The sequence below is a fragment of the Haliotis cracherodii genome, unplaced genomic scaffold, assembly GCF_022045235.1.
Source record: "Haliotis cracherodii isolate W230 unplaced genomic scaffold, xgHalCrac1.p SCAF_1, whole genome shotgun sequence".
Classification (NCBI taxonomy): Eukaryota; Metazoa; Mollusca; class Gastropoda; order Lepetellida; family Haliotidae; genus Haliotis; species Haliotis cracherodii.
Window position 1 is genome coordinate 57,664,955 of NW_027266264.1, and position 15,159 is coordinate 57,680,113.

Consider the following 15,159-nt stretch of genomic DNA (forward strand, 5'->3'; position numbering starts at 1 on the left):
GCCAATCAATACTTCTATCATAGATTTATGTGACCACGTATTTGATTGGCTTCAGATAGAGAATCGCCCAATCGCATTCGAGCTTGCAACCCCAGAAATGGAGAGCAACATGGCAGCTGCGGAGAGTGGCTATGTTGTATTTCAACGTGGAAAAGAGGTGTGCAATGATTAATAAAATCTAAAACGTGTAACTCAGTTCAATATTTAAATGTACCACCCTGCATTTTTCATCGTCATTTGAAAGTGCACCGTGTTTTTTAATGCATAGTTCCAAATCATGTCCATTATCGCAAGGCACTGAAAAAAACGTGCGTGCGTTTCGAATCGTCACAAGAGAACGTATACAGTACGATCGCCAGTTCTGTAGATGTTACGTCGTCTTTGCCGGGAAGTCTTGAAATGGATTATCACGGAAATAACAACGACCGTAATTTGAAAAGGTGTCACTGCAGTCTTTCGGAGGAAGTTAGTGTAAACCGCATGTCTCATCAATGATACGCTATTGGCCATTGTCCGTGCTGTCATAAGTTATTGAGGCAACATTGCTGTTTACCAGGCGCAGCTTATAGCGCTAATTGACTCAGGCTGCTCCTGTGGCTCTCACTTCACTTCTTTGTTGCCTCTCGATCTTAAAGGTTAATTACCACCAACTCTATCCTGTCCCTTGGATCCCCTTTCCCAGTGGTAGAAACTAAAGCCAGTTTCAGTCCACTAGTACTTATAATGTACTTATAGCAAAACCTTTGAAAATGGCTAATTTCTACTAGTCCTTAGGATACCTTTACTATTGGGCAGTTTGGCAAGGACTATAGGACTAGTGCCAATTTCTAACACTGTTTCCTATCAAGCACCCCTTTACAATCATTTGGGTTAGCTACCCCTTTTTGATTGAATGCCCCTTCGCGATCCTTAGGGTTGGGCACCCCTTGCAAATCAACCATACTCAACAAATTAGGGATAGGCACCCCCTTGATGATTCTTAGGGCAGAGACCACAAAATCTTATAGGCTACATCATCTTCATACAAAAATCTTACGCTGATTTTGCACCGGCCTCAAGTGCACTTAACAGAATAGCGTAGACATATTTGTAGCACCTTTGCAGCTTGGTGAATGAGTGATGATGTAAAGTTTGAAACCTGTTTTGATGTCTTTTCAGAGTGATGAAAGTGACATTTGGGATGACACTGCCCTCATTAAGGCATACGATAATGCAGCCTCCATTATGAAGGTATGTATTGTGTAACAATGGAAACAGCATCTTATAATTTATGATCCATTCAAAAAAACTAAATTTTGTAAATGTTGTAATTACTTTATGCGATGAATGATGACTGAAATCAACGCCATTTCTCTCTTTTCTTTTCTTTTTGTCCAAGTAGGCTCGATTAGCAGAAAGAGAAGGAGGCACCAATGAGAATGGGGAAATGGTTGCTGAGTCGGTGACACAAACACAAGAGGGTGCAGCAAAGAAGAAAAAGAAGAAGCATCGACCAAAGAAGAAAAAGCAACAGCAAAAGGTGGGGAAATGTCATTATCATAACTACTAGTTTCATAAATACATGATCTCAAGCCTTTGAGTCCAGATGTAAGCATGGTTTAGGAAAACAGATAAAAAATGCGTAATTAAGAAAGAAGAAGATAAATGACTTAAAACTCAACAAGTTCACAGATAATTCTGGACTACTGGTTTATCTAACCCAAGAACTTAAGTAGTCAGTAATTTTCTTAGGACTAACAGCCTGTTAAGGTGGTGGTGTGGAGCCACTGATATGTCGTCTTCCCGAGGCAAGGGAGTTAACTGACTATAAAAGTCCAGTTTCCACCCTTGCCGAACTAGGCTGGTATTATGGAGTTACATTTTGGCTCGACTAACGAGTCCATGCATAGTCCAATCAAAATCGCAAACAGAAATCGAAACCAGGTTAGTAAACTGGCGTGCAGATTTCGGTCGATTGCATGATTTGCAAAGCACCGCCAACTCGTTGTCAGCAGATATTTTCCAAGTCTTTTCACATTTTTAATCAAGGTGTTCACATGATTTGATGCACTTCGCGAGGTAAGACCTGTTTTATCACAATGTAGATGTTGATTATCCATCAGATCATCTTGACTGGGCACCGCCATTTTGTTTGATACAAATGCAAGTTATACGAGAGCTGGAATCTGATTGGTCCATAGGAGAGGCTTATAAAGGATATGACTCGTAATAACCAATGGTGACGCCACGATCGAGACCAGGAATTCCAGCCTAGTTCGGCAAGGGTGGAAACTGGACTTTTACAGTCAGTTAACTCCCTTGCCTCGGGAAGATGCTGATATGTTTGTTTGACATTATGTACATTCAGTTATCAGGCATCTTTTTATATACATTAGGGGAACTTTCCTTGCCATATTGCATGCATAAGTTATTGTCATGTTAGCTTCATTTAATGTACAGTCATATTGAATGATGGGTGTCCTAGTTCATTTAGTGTGAAAGTGGCAAACTGTGATTTCAAGATATCTTCTCAACAGTGGAAGATCGGAGATTCCTGCCGAGCTGTGTTCACCGAAGATGGCTTGCTCTATGATGCAGAGATCATTGGTATTGATGAGGCTGAGAGCACCTGCACTGTCAGATACACAGAATATCAGAACGAAGAAAACCAGCCACTGGATCGCCTCCTTCCACCGCGACCAACTTCTAAACCACACACCAATGTGTCACTCAGTGAGGTAAGTTATGATAGATCAAAACCACTTAGAAGGACGAGGGTTCCGTTGCTTCTTTGTCAAGGGTCAAAGCATTTTTGCGGGCTCCAATGCTTCACATTTGGACTTTCTGCTTTTGTGGGTGGGGGAGGAACTCCAATACTTCTGAGTTAGAGTAAGTGTGGTGGGGGTGGTAGGGCTGCTTTGCTTTTAGAAACCTTGATAGTTGCCAGAGACAAGAATATGTGAACGAGTTTTTAAAAAAGCAGCTGTTCAGAAGGCAAAGCTCTAGCACTTGTTAACTCAAATTTAGCCTCGAAGTCCAGAGTACCATGCTTTGCACTCAGTGATCTCTGCTTTGGCTTTAGACACACTGTCATCATGGGTATATGCTGAATTTAAATGTCATGTGTGAGGGTCCATAAAATAATGATGAACACAGCCAGGAAATATTCAAATATGTCACTGTGTGAGGGCAAGTTTGGTAATTGGACACCTTTCACTATTTCAATGGTACAATAGTCAGTGTAACAATTGCTGTACCCCTGCTATTATCAATGCACACTCAATAGTTACATGAACTCACTAAGTCTACTTCAAGAATAATAGTCTGTCATAGCTGGTATTTGTCAAACCTTCTGGAGTTGACAGTAGTCAAAGGACTTTATGAATGTGAAAAGCTACTTGAATAGTTGTGCCTGTGTATGCTGTCAGTGTGTAAACTGTTTGTAGGCTTGGTCTGTAATGCTGTGTGTTTGTCCCTAGACTGACAGCAATGATGTCACAATGCAGAATGCTGCCCCCCAAAGAATGGGTGGGCGGGGCAAGTCCAGTGGGGCGGCCCCTGACCACCCTTCCAGAGCATCATTTGAATCTCACCCATTCTTTCAAGGAATGCCATATGTAAGTCTCAGGTTGTTACTTTTGTTTCCTGATTTATCTGAGGGCACAGGTGGCCCAGCCGTCTAAGGTGCTGCAATTTGCTAGACAAACTTCCCTAAGGCAAGTCAAAACCTATGATTGTGGGTTCAAATCCTGATTCGCCCCAATTATGTTTCTAGGTTTGTCAGCACCATACCCCTGCTTGTGGGTTTCACCAAAGTGGTAAACATCCGAGACCTGCATCACTTTGGGCTTTCCTCCCACATTAAGCTGACATGCCGCGATATAACTGGAATACTTTTCAAAGCGGCTTTAAACCCAGCTCACTCACTACTGCATAATCTGAAACTTTGTTATTCACAATATAATCTAGTAGTATAATAATGTCTTACAAGGGTTTTACCTTGACTTACACAACTTGAGGTCCAGTGGACCCCCACCCCCCCCCCCCCACACCCCCCCACACCCCCACCCCACACCCCACACACACACACACACTTATTAATTTCAAGGGTCCTTTCAGGAAATATGGGGGTTTTGTAAAGTAACAAAATGAGGAAGCGTTCTGTACAGTAAGATTTGATAATTACCTCGATTACAGGAACTTTATATTTCTTGTCAACCATTTGGTACAATGAATGTTACTGTGCATCCTGAAAGATGCACTATTCCATTTTTTCTGTGTCCATCCTATACATTTGTGCATACTGAAAGCTCATTTCTGTGCCTGGTTTAATGGAATGGGTGGTCAGGCTCAGTGACTTGGTTGAGAGCATGTTAATGTACCCTGATCGCAAGGATCGTTGCTCATAGCATTGACCACTGGTTTATCTGGACCGGACTTGATTATGTACAACTACTGCATGGAGATTCCTGGTTATAATAAGTTCGCAGCAATCTCTGCTGGTTGTAAGTACCATTGGTTGATTGTGTGTCAACGTACGCCATTGACTTGGGTCACTGGATTGATAACAGGCCACTGGAATATTTCTGAGTGCTGCATTAAACAACAGACCATCAAATGATAACATATTTTGTCTTCCCTTTCACAGCCTCCATTCAGGTTTCCATCAAACCACGCTGCTCACGCAGGAGGACCGGTAAGTTTACAATTCCAGCAGTAATGACAAGTTAAATAGGAAAATAGTGAACAATACAAAGTTAATTTGATTTTCTCAATATTTCACGGGTTGACATACATTAGTTTCCTCCATCACATGTGAATACATACACAGTGCTCCAGGTAGATGCCGTATAGGTGTATTGTATGGATGAAAACTAGTGAAAAACAGGCATTGCAAATTATAACCATATCGAGTACGTGGGCATACAATACTATACGCTCTCATAATTAATTGTCTTTCTCCAAACATTGTTAAACTTCTGTTTACCACATCAGGCATATCCGCCTGCTTATACGGTAAATCATCATTTTGTGTCAGCAGAAAATGCAGTTCCTCCCAATCCTGCATTGTGATTGGCTAATAATTACACACTCGCAAATTCTCTCATCTCAGTTATGTTTCCGCTAGTTTGGTACCAAAATCCAAATGTTCAACTCAAGTTCTTTGAATAGTGGCCATGGAAAGTGTGTTGACGAATTTCTTCCAACCCTTGGCCAACAGATTTAAGTAGGGATAGTCAACAAATAGTCACACGACCAGATAACTGATATACTGGTGGGCAGGACAGGTGGAAGGTATAGCTAAAACTGCAATGTATAACTATTTTATCACGCCAGTACTCATCAATTCAACTAACTAGCAGTACAGTCGTGCCCCGCTTATACGGACTTCACATATCCGGAAACCTCGGTTCTCGGACGATTTTCATTCGAAACGAAATAATTACTATATAAATTTACCCGTATATCCGGAATTCAGTTTCCGGAACCGGACGGTCATTTTCATACACAAAACACTGAAATGCACACAAAATTGTCTCACTTATCCGGACAATACACTTCCTCTCGTGGTAATCCTTTGATTCGTGAGAAGTCAATTAACCAAGTGACACTGAGTTACGTTTGAGACGAACTTGTTTATTGTACATACATGTAATCCCCTTCGATAAACATGGCGTTTGTGGTCAAAGTTGTGGAAGTATGGCCTGTCAACCAGTAAAACGTAAGCGACACGCAGTGACAGCACGGTAAAAAAAAGGGAAATTTGTATCTTTAAGGAAAAACACCTGTCAGCAAGTAACTCTTCCAGTAAGAAGCTGGTTTCAGTTATACGGAAATTCGTTTATACGGACGAATTGTGAAATGACGCAAGTGTCCGTATAAACGAGGCACGACTGTACAGTATTTATTGGTTTGAAAAGAATTGTCTGGTACTCATCAGTTCTGATAATGACCAGTGCAGTACTCATATGGTTGAAACATTATCTGGAACACTGCATACAGACTCTCAGCAGTGTAGTCACAATTGTTGCCTAAGGAGTCAAGCCAGGGGCTGGTTCTAGTGTCAGGCAAACCAGCTAGTGCTCCAAACAATGTACACTTAGATTCAACACACTCATGGCAGTATTTCATTTTCTATATATGCCACAGCCTTGCATCTATCTACTCTTCATATTGCTTCGGTATCAGGCCTGAGGATTGTTCTAAAACAATTCAAGCAAGAAATTGGGCTCATTTGATAAGTTACACATGACTCATGTCATTACTTGAATGACATAGACACAGGTCCGGTGTTTTTATGGGTGATAGGGAAACATAGTTATACAAACCCAGGAATTGGCAATGGAGAATTTTGTGTTTTGCAAGCTAACTGTTTGGGTAAACTTTGTCCTCTAAAACATGGCACTCGTGTGTATGATGACTAACATCTGTTTGGGGGGTTTCTTTTTTAGAGAGTGCCCCCGATGCCTCCACCGCCGCCTCCTCCCCCACTGATGTCTGAAGATGTTGTGAGCGATGACGAGGCACTTAGTAGCATGTTGATATCGTGGTACATGAGTGGATATCACACAGGATATTATCAGGTACTCAGAAGGAATATTCTCTTGGATAACTGAGCTTCAGCAAACAATAATGTGCATTGTTATATCTCCATTAGGATCTTGCAATTCCATTGGTTAATCTATACCATGTGACATAGCAATACATGTCAATGTAGATCCCCAGATCATTTGACTGACACTGACCCTTTTATATTGACTCGGCACATGATCAGTAATGACCTTTCATGTGATGAATATTCGCTCTCGTCTACTAGAAAACAAGACAGTGTCTGGTGGTAACATTTCATGGTTCACAGATTTTGGAACGTATAGATGACAGTAAAAATGCTTCATAGATTTTATAGTGAAATTTGGTATAACAAACCAAATGATAGCTCTTTGACGAGGTCCGTGTGGGAAAACAAGGTCCCTGTTTTGGCATATTGACCTCATCAAGAGTAATTATTTGTGTATTGTACTGACCCACAAATGAAAACACATCATCATGTTTTCAAGCATCAGACATGATGTGTTTTTGTGCTCAAGTCCATCTCGAAACACATCAAATGAGATTCTAACCTGAACAAGAACATTATTGTGTTTAATAACATCATGCCTAAATACACAGAACTTCATTGGATTTTTGTGGACATTTTGCCAAATATGACAAAACATTAGGTATATATGCTTCTGTAAAGTTATGCAAGTCCATGCCCAGCCATGCCCAGCCATGCCCAGCTAATTACTGGTTTTACAGATTTGTATTTCACTTTTTAGTCACAGTTAATCTCAGAACGTGATTCACTGTGCAGAGTTGCGTCCCTTGGGAACGCCAGAAACCTATGATTGTGGGTTCGAATCCCGGTTCGCCCCGATTATGTTTCTAGGTTTGTCAGCACCATACCCGTGCTCGTGGGTTTCACCGAAGTGGTAAACGTCTGAGACCTGCATCACTTCGGGCTTTCCTCCCACATTAAGCTGACACGCCGCGATATAACTGGAATACTGTTAAAAGCAGTGTTAAACCGAACTCACTCACTCACTCACTCTTCAGCTTTGCCACTATGGTCCTTGTCATTGGAAATAGAATCACAAAAGTTGCAATGATTAATGAACAAAGATAGCTGCATGTGGGCTAATACGTATGTGAAACCAAGCCATTCTGTCAGTCGAGGATATTACTTACAGTAATGACAAAAAGTGCAGAGAGAGCTCATGATAAACATCACTGATTTTTAGTCACATGGTTAAAATCCAACTGAGGATCAGCAGTCAATTGACTGCGACCAGTCAACATGAGGGTGTAGTATTTAGAGCGCTATTGGCCATGTGACCATCCATACATTTCAACACAGCAGAAGACCTCACAGGCTTGTTGACTCTTAGGTTATCTTGGAATCGCCATCAGAGATGTTTCAGATGTTTACTCAAAGATTATTGACATCAGATATTATGGACCTCTCTCAAATGGCCCTGAGAAGTCTTGCCCCTCATTCAAGACTCAAGGTCATTAACTAGAAAAGATGTTTTATAGATGATTAAACTTAATATGCCTCCTCCAGTTTTGGACCCTACTCTTAAAAGGCTTTGTTCAAGATTAGTCAAAAGGTCGACATTCCCATTGTTGTGAAAATTGTCAATCATGTTATATCATTGTCAATTTCTAAGGCATAGTTGTATGTTCATTGCAAGTTGCTGTAGCAGTTTTTTTATATATACAGTCCTGAGATTTGGGTAATTGTTGGATCCATAGAAGTTGTATTGATTAAGGTCAAGTTCTGGAAGCAATTATTGTGGACTGGACATTTTGTGTTACATGAAATTCTTTTTAGTTTTGAGGAAATTCCTACTTCTGTTTTTTGCGAGTATTTGCAAACACCTGGAGTTCAATCAATACTCAGCTTGTAATGTTATGAACATGATGGATGCAATATATTAGCAAACTGTTGCAGCTTTGATTCTTCGTTGTCAGAGGGAATATGAAATGAGGAGTGTTGTGTATTGCAGGGCCTGCAGCGGGGACGGCAGCAGCAGCAGGGAGGTGGTGGTGCTGCAAGATAGCAACATCATCACTGTATCAGCTCATCACTGAAAGATGTAACTCAAAGTTACGCAATATCTGAAGAGATTCAGAATGATTGTCCTGTTGTAACAAATAGTGCTTGTGTGTTAATATTTGATATCATGTTTGAGAAGTGGAAACAATTCTGGCGATCTGTTCATACAATAGAGGCATCTATTGCGTAACCCATACACCATTTCAGGGTTTCATATTGCCTTTGATATCAGAGAATATTTGTGACTCACTATATTTTGTTTTGATATGAAAATGATAGTCGGGATTTCTTTATTGAAAACTTAAAAAGCAAAAAGGCATTTGTTGTGAGCATTGCATAGCCAGTTCACATTTGTTTGAACGAAGTGCAAGGATTCAGTCTATCACTGGCAAACCGACGTGAAATATGAAATGTGGCATGTCATGTTATTGCCTTCAGGCAATGTATTCACCTGTCCATGTTTGCTGTAAAACATTTATGGAGTTTTTGATGAGTTTAGAACGCACTCCTGTTAATCTTTATGTAGGGGCCAGCACTGAACCTAGACAAGATGTTATGAGGTACGTCGAGGTTAATAATCACTTGTATCTCTCGTAAATTTACGGTATGGAAAGACTCCTCCAGCGGACACTTATACAACAGAGTAATTAGGATGGTGCCTTTGGCTATGTCATCTCCTGAGGTGACAGGGAATGATACATCTTCGTGATACTTTGATGGAGAAGTGATTTTACTGTGACGTACAAGTGATGGTTAGAAACAACTCAGCTGTAGGTGATGTCTGAGATTGTCAGCTGTTATTGCTTACATGGTATTAATGGTGAACAGCTACATCATTGATCAACGCACAAGTCTAAATGTGTTTCAAATCTTCGTTTTGCTTGTTATTTTTGTTTTATTATTTGTTTAAGCTCAAGACAGGTCATACAAATCAGGTTCATTTTTCATGTAGGCGAGACAATGAAATGTGTTTTAGGTTACCTTCTCTTGAAAACATCTTATGCCAGACCTTGTTTTATGTTAGGCAGTTCCTTTTAATTCAGAACATGGCAACATGAATACCAAACCAAACAGTTATCATTTACATCAGGTGTTAATTACCTGTATATAATAATCATCCTCAATGATCCAGGATACTATGTCTCCATTCTAAGATAGATACCTTGGTTCCATTTACGGCCTCAGATTCATTTTAATCAAATTCAATTGACACAATGCAGGAATTGTCAAACCAGTCAAATTGCCCAGATATGTGAGAGAAATTCTATGGGAAGTTACTGATAAGACTTATTGAGATGGCCACATCACCACTTACAATGAAAGAATGGAGATGTGCACTGGATGTTCAAGGATGATAAGCATGAGCTTGTGTGAAAATGTGGTTCACATTTTCAGCTGTGACATGACAATACAATTAATTAGTAATAATAGCAAAACTAAATGATGTGATATAAATATATTCCTCAATTCATCTTAGAGTTATTAATTCTGAGTCACTAATGGGTTTGTAAATTGTATTTCATATTTGCAAGAGAAAAGTTTGTGGTACTTTGCTTCAAGGAGTACACATCCAATCTGGAGATATGATTTTTTTCTACCAGTTTCTTGTAATCAAAATGTGACATTTGTTATCTAAGGTTTGACTTAAATTACAATATTCTTGTATATAACATGATAAAGAACAAAGTGAAAACATTCAATTGCTTTTGTTATTTTGTCTTACATAGTTTGTTTGTTTTCTGTCCTCACGTACATCAATATACCAGCAATATGATGTGTAACCAATGGAGTCTGGGCCAGACAATACAGTGAGTGATGTCATGAGCAATGATCCACACCTTCCTAGTCTGATGGTATCTGATGGTTTCTGCTTGTAAGTGGTGATTAACGGGTCAGACACGAGACTGGGTGACTTGGTTCCCTGATGCCATATCTTGGGACGTTGCTCGAAATATGAACCACTTGTTTATCTGAGTTTTACCTCATTTGTAAAATTTTGGGTCGGTGGATTGGTAAACAGTGCAATCATAATAGCAAATATAAATGGGTTTCAGTCAAGTGTGAGTACAACGCTACCTTGGGCACTATTGTCCACAGTTCGGCTGCACCAATGTTAATACAACCAGGTAAACCGGCCATACTCGACGCTATTGTTTGACACACAATCAGGTAATCTACAAACCCTGGTCAGGTACAAAAGCAAAAAGATTGAAACATCACGAATAGGCATCCTCAGAAAGCACCCTCATTCCACCTTAAAACTCTCCCCACACTCATTCTGTTGCCCATTTGTTCCTACTGCACGTTCATTTCTATAGGTTTCTTTATATTTTTCAGTTCCGACTCTGACAACACCCTTGCAATGATATTGCTGGAATATTGCTAAAATGTTAGACCAAATCTTTGTAAACCAACTGATAAAGAATAAGGCATCATGAGGTACACGGCGTACGCCTAGTCCTGTCAAACATTCAAGCTTCTTGTGAATCATCTGTGGACCAGGTAATGCAACATGCTTTGAACAGTAGATGAAGTTATGGGTTGTTTTCAGAAGCAAATTCCCAATGCTTCAAATTAACCAAAAAAAATGGATGAAAATCAAATCAAACTAATATTTTGTGGCACTAGATTTACTACTTAAGCAAAGTTACACACAGAGGAACACGTTATTCTGGTCACCAGGTGAGGTCAGGTGAAAGGGGTTGAATGTTACTTTCAAAAACACACATACACGTGCATGCACGTCGCCATATAAGTGCAATAATCTTGGACGCGACGTTGAAACCAATTTCACCTCACCTAACCTTGCCTTCAAAATAATGTGCATGTGTATGGCTGTTGGTCCGGACTTTTATAGCGAGGTACATGCCACAGTTTAACATGGATACGCCTCTAACACTGTAAACTGAATTCGTATTTTATTCCCATAATGACAAACAGGGCTACCACAAGTACAATCGTTGAACGTCTTTTGGTATGACGCAGCCGGGGATCGAGCCACCGTCCTTCCGCTCTACTGGCACACGCTCCACGGAGGCGGTCGCGGCTGTTTTCTATCCAGGGCACCTGGCAATTTAGAAAATCTTTAACTAAATTCCTGTTATGTCCGATTGGAGAACTCGACTGCCATCTGGTCGATATAAGAATCAATTGCATCACATACGCCCGTGCTACATCTGCTACAACCGTCAGACACTAGGAATCCAAGTCCGACACAACACAGATAGACACGCAGCCATCAGGGTCGTTCTGCTTCATCTCACCATTGCATGTCTTGGATATCATGGTAAACTGGGCAAGTTATTAAGTTGCTAACTTTTATATTATCATTTGGAACCGAGCGCTTTAGCGCGAAGTTTCAAATGTATAAACAAGCGGTCTCTACAGTGGAACGATATCAAATATCACAGTAGGTTCAGTGTTCACTTTATAGGAATTTTCTCACATGGGCCCTTTATGTGAAAATTTCAAGTATACCAGAGGTACACCCACACTTGCCCATACAGCACAATGTTCAAATGCCCTATTGTATTTGAAAATGTGCGCCTTTTTCAAATTTAGAGGCTAAAAGCACAAGGCCTCACACTAAAACTATCCCTGTAGGCCCCCCCCCCCCCACACACACACACACCCATTGAAATATTTTACTCAGTCTAGTTATTTATTGGAAGACGACGCAAAATGTCATTTATTGGAAATCTCCGCGACAAGTATTTCTTTGATATCAACTGGACATCTCTCTTTGCAAGGGTCGCAGGTGGCTGTCGAAATGGTGACAAAATGCTAAACTAATTTATTTCTACAACAAATTTTATTAAACAGGAGGCGGTCGGGTAGCCTAGTGGTTAAAACGTTAGCTCGTCAGTCCCGGGTTCGATTCCCGACATGGGTACAACGTGTAAAGCCCATTGCTGGTGTCCCCCGCCGTGATATTGTTGGAATATTTCTAAAAGCGACATAAAACCATACTCACTCACTCACTTATTAAACAGCAGGAGTTAAGGCTTTGTGAAGTTGCACATATGTGGCAGTTCGTGTAAATATCTCCCCAACAGTTATACAAACTACGCATGACTGTCTCTCCACCCCGAACTTCGGAAAGACTGAACTTGACTAACTTTCGTTACTTCTCGCTGTCCTTGGCTGTTAAACAAACCAGTTGTTCACGATGTCAGTGCTCTTCACAAATTACCCAGAGGACAATCCCTATCTGTAGTTAGGTTCAACATTTACCCAATCATTTACTGAGGATACTGGCACAGCCATCGACGCGTAGACCGTCGATAGATCCATGTTTCATACAGACGGAATTTGTGTTAAAGGGCCTAATTAATATAGAAGAGGACCCGTGAAGATCCGGGTTAGAATATGTCTTCAGCATCCCATGCTTGCCGTAAGAGGTGACTATGTCTGTCATAATAGGCGATTGATTAACGGGATCGGGTGGTCAGACTCGCTGATTTGGTTGATGCATGTCATCTTATCCCATGCTCATGATGTCAGTCACCGAATTGTCTGGTTCAGACTCGATTATTTACAGACCGCCGACATATAGCTGGAATATTGCTGAGTGTGGCGTTAAACAAAAACAAAAAACAAAATAATACACAAGAGGTATTAATAGGAAAAAGGCGGAAAATGATGCCTATTTTTAACCAATCAGAATCAAGAATGCTTCAATGTTATGGTAAAATGTTCTGACCTTTTATGACTTATCGGAAAAGTTACATACACTGAACTGAATCAGCCCAAATTATCAGGGCTTGAAGTGACAGTTCATTACCAGTAGGGATTCCAGTAAAACCGTCCCCATACAGTACCCCATGCTTGTAAAACATTTTCGCCTTGCTGTGTGAGGTGAGGTGAGGTGAAATGGGGTTTAACGTCGCGTCCAAGATTATTGCGCTTATATAGCGACGTGCATGTACGCGTGTGTGTTTGTGTGGCTGCTTGTACTAGTTTGGACTGATGCCGATTTATAGTGCTAGCTCACTGAGATACCATGCCTCAGTTTAACATGAATACCCCTCTAAGACACAGTATACTGACTCCCAGCCGACCAGTCCTTGTTTTAGCCCCTTAATGCCGAGCGCCAGACAGGGTAACAACAAGTACCATCTTTTAACGTCTTTTGGTATGACGCGGCCGGGGATCGAACCCCGGACCTTCCGCTCTCCGGGCGGACGCTCTACCACTAGACCACGGAGGCGGTCCCTTGCTGGGATGCTTGGGATGCTTGGGTCCCGAGTAAACACAAATACATGTGTCGTCAAGTGGTTAACTTTCATTGCAAAAATATAAAACGTGAAAAACAACATGTATTTTTATTTGATTTTTTTTATCCTTTGTTTACAATGGTTGTACGTTTCCACGTGCAGTCATCCAACACCTTTGGATAACTTGAGATACTCTCAGCCAGATGTGAAAAGACAGGGTAGATCCCGAGGACATAATGTTTGTGAGGATTCTAGTACAGGGTAGGTAATCAGAACAGCATGCTTGTGAGTATTCTTGAACAGAGTAGGTCCCCAGTACATCATGTTTGTGATGATTCTAGGACAGAATAGGTAACCAGAACCGCATGCTTGTGAGGATTCTAGTACAAGTAGGTCCCGAGGACATCATGCTTGTGATGATTCTAGTACAAGTAGGTCCTGAGGACATCGTGCTTGTGAGGAATCTGGGACATAGTAGGTCCCGAGGACATCATGCTTGTGAGGATTCTGGGACATAGTAGGTCCCGAGGACATCATGCTTGTGAGGATTCTGGGACATAGTAGGTCCTGAGGACATCGTGCTTGTGAGGATTCTGGGACATAGTAGGTCCCGAGGACATCATGCTTGTGATGATTCTGGGACATAGTAGGTCCCGAGGACATCATGCTTGTGAGGATTCTGGGACATAGTAGGTCCCGAGGACATCATGCTTGTGAGGATTCTGGGACACAGTAGGTCCCGAGGACATCATACTTGTGAGGATTCTGGGACATAGTAGGTCCCGAGGACATCATGCTTGTGAGGATTCTGGGACATAGTAGGTCCCGAGGACATCATGCTTGTGAGGATTATAGGACAGAGTAGGTAACCAGAACCGCATGCTTGTGAGGATTCTTGGACAGAGTAGGTCCCAAGTACCACATGCTTGTGAGGATTCTAGTACAAGTAGGTCCCGAGGACATCATGCTTGTGCGGATTCTAGGACAGAGTAGGTCCCCAGTACCACAAACTACACCCGCAACACATCCGCCATGTCCCCATGTTCCTGTGACAGCATCTGCCTCCTCTACGGTGACTGCTGCTTTGATTACTTTGAGACTTGCCTTGGTTCCAACATTTCCGGTATAGTGGTTAACAACACCCTTAACGTCAACACACTGGTGGAACATCTTGGGAGTGAGGCAGCTGTACTGTGCCAAAAATCCACCCATAACGCTTCCAAACTACCACTGTGCTGAATGCCATGGTTTACAGCGACGACATTTCCGCTTCTGGTATACAAAAGCAATATGTCAAAATGTCAACACATCAACGTTGTCATTTGAAAAAGTCCGGGAACACATAAATGAAGGCGCGTGTCCTCT

General features: G+C 41.3%; 1 protein-coding gene across 2 annotated transcripts; it reads left to right on the plus strand.

Moving 5' to 3' along the window:
• Positions 1-88: 88 nt before the first annotated feature.
• On the plus strand, positions 89-10,259 carry LOC139479823 (survival motor neuron protein 1-like). Of its 2 annotated transcripts, XM_071262715.1 has the most exons (8): positions 89-157; positions 1,159-1,230; positions 1,382-1,519; positions 2,517-2,717; positions 3,459-3,596; positions 4,628-4,675; positions 6,432-6,563; positions 8,529-10,259. In XM_071262715.1, exons 1-8 carry the CDS (start codon positions 98-100, stop codon positions 8,580-8,582), a joined length of 843 nt encoding a protein of 280 aa, XP_071118816.1. In that variant the 5' UTR covers positions 89-97; the 3' UTR covers positions 8,583-10,259. The 2 variants fall into 2 exon arrangements, with proteins under 2 accessions (XP_071118816.1, XP_071118823.1); XM_071262722.1 differs by lacking the exon at positions 3,459-3,596.
• Positions 10,260-15,159: the final 4,900 nt, after the last annotated feature.

Excerpts from the sequence above, each read along its gene's own strand:
- LOC139479823 (XM_071262715.1), top strand. The coding sequence starts at position 98 with ATGGAGAGCAACATGGCAGCTGCGGAGAGTGGCTATGTTGTATTTCAA. Across the intron at positions 4,676-6,431 it reads CTGCTCACGCAGGAGGACCG|AGAGTGCCCCCGATGCCTCC; the intron begins GTAAGTTTACAA and ends TTTCTTTTTTAG. Across the intron at positions 6,564-8,528 it reads ATCACACAGGATATTATCAG|GGCCTGCAGCGGGGACGGCA; the intron begins GTACTCAGAAGG and ends TGTGTATTGCAG.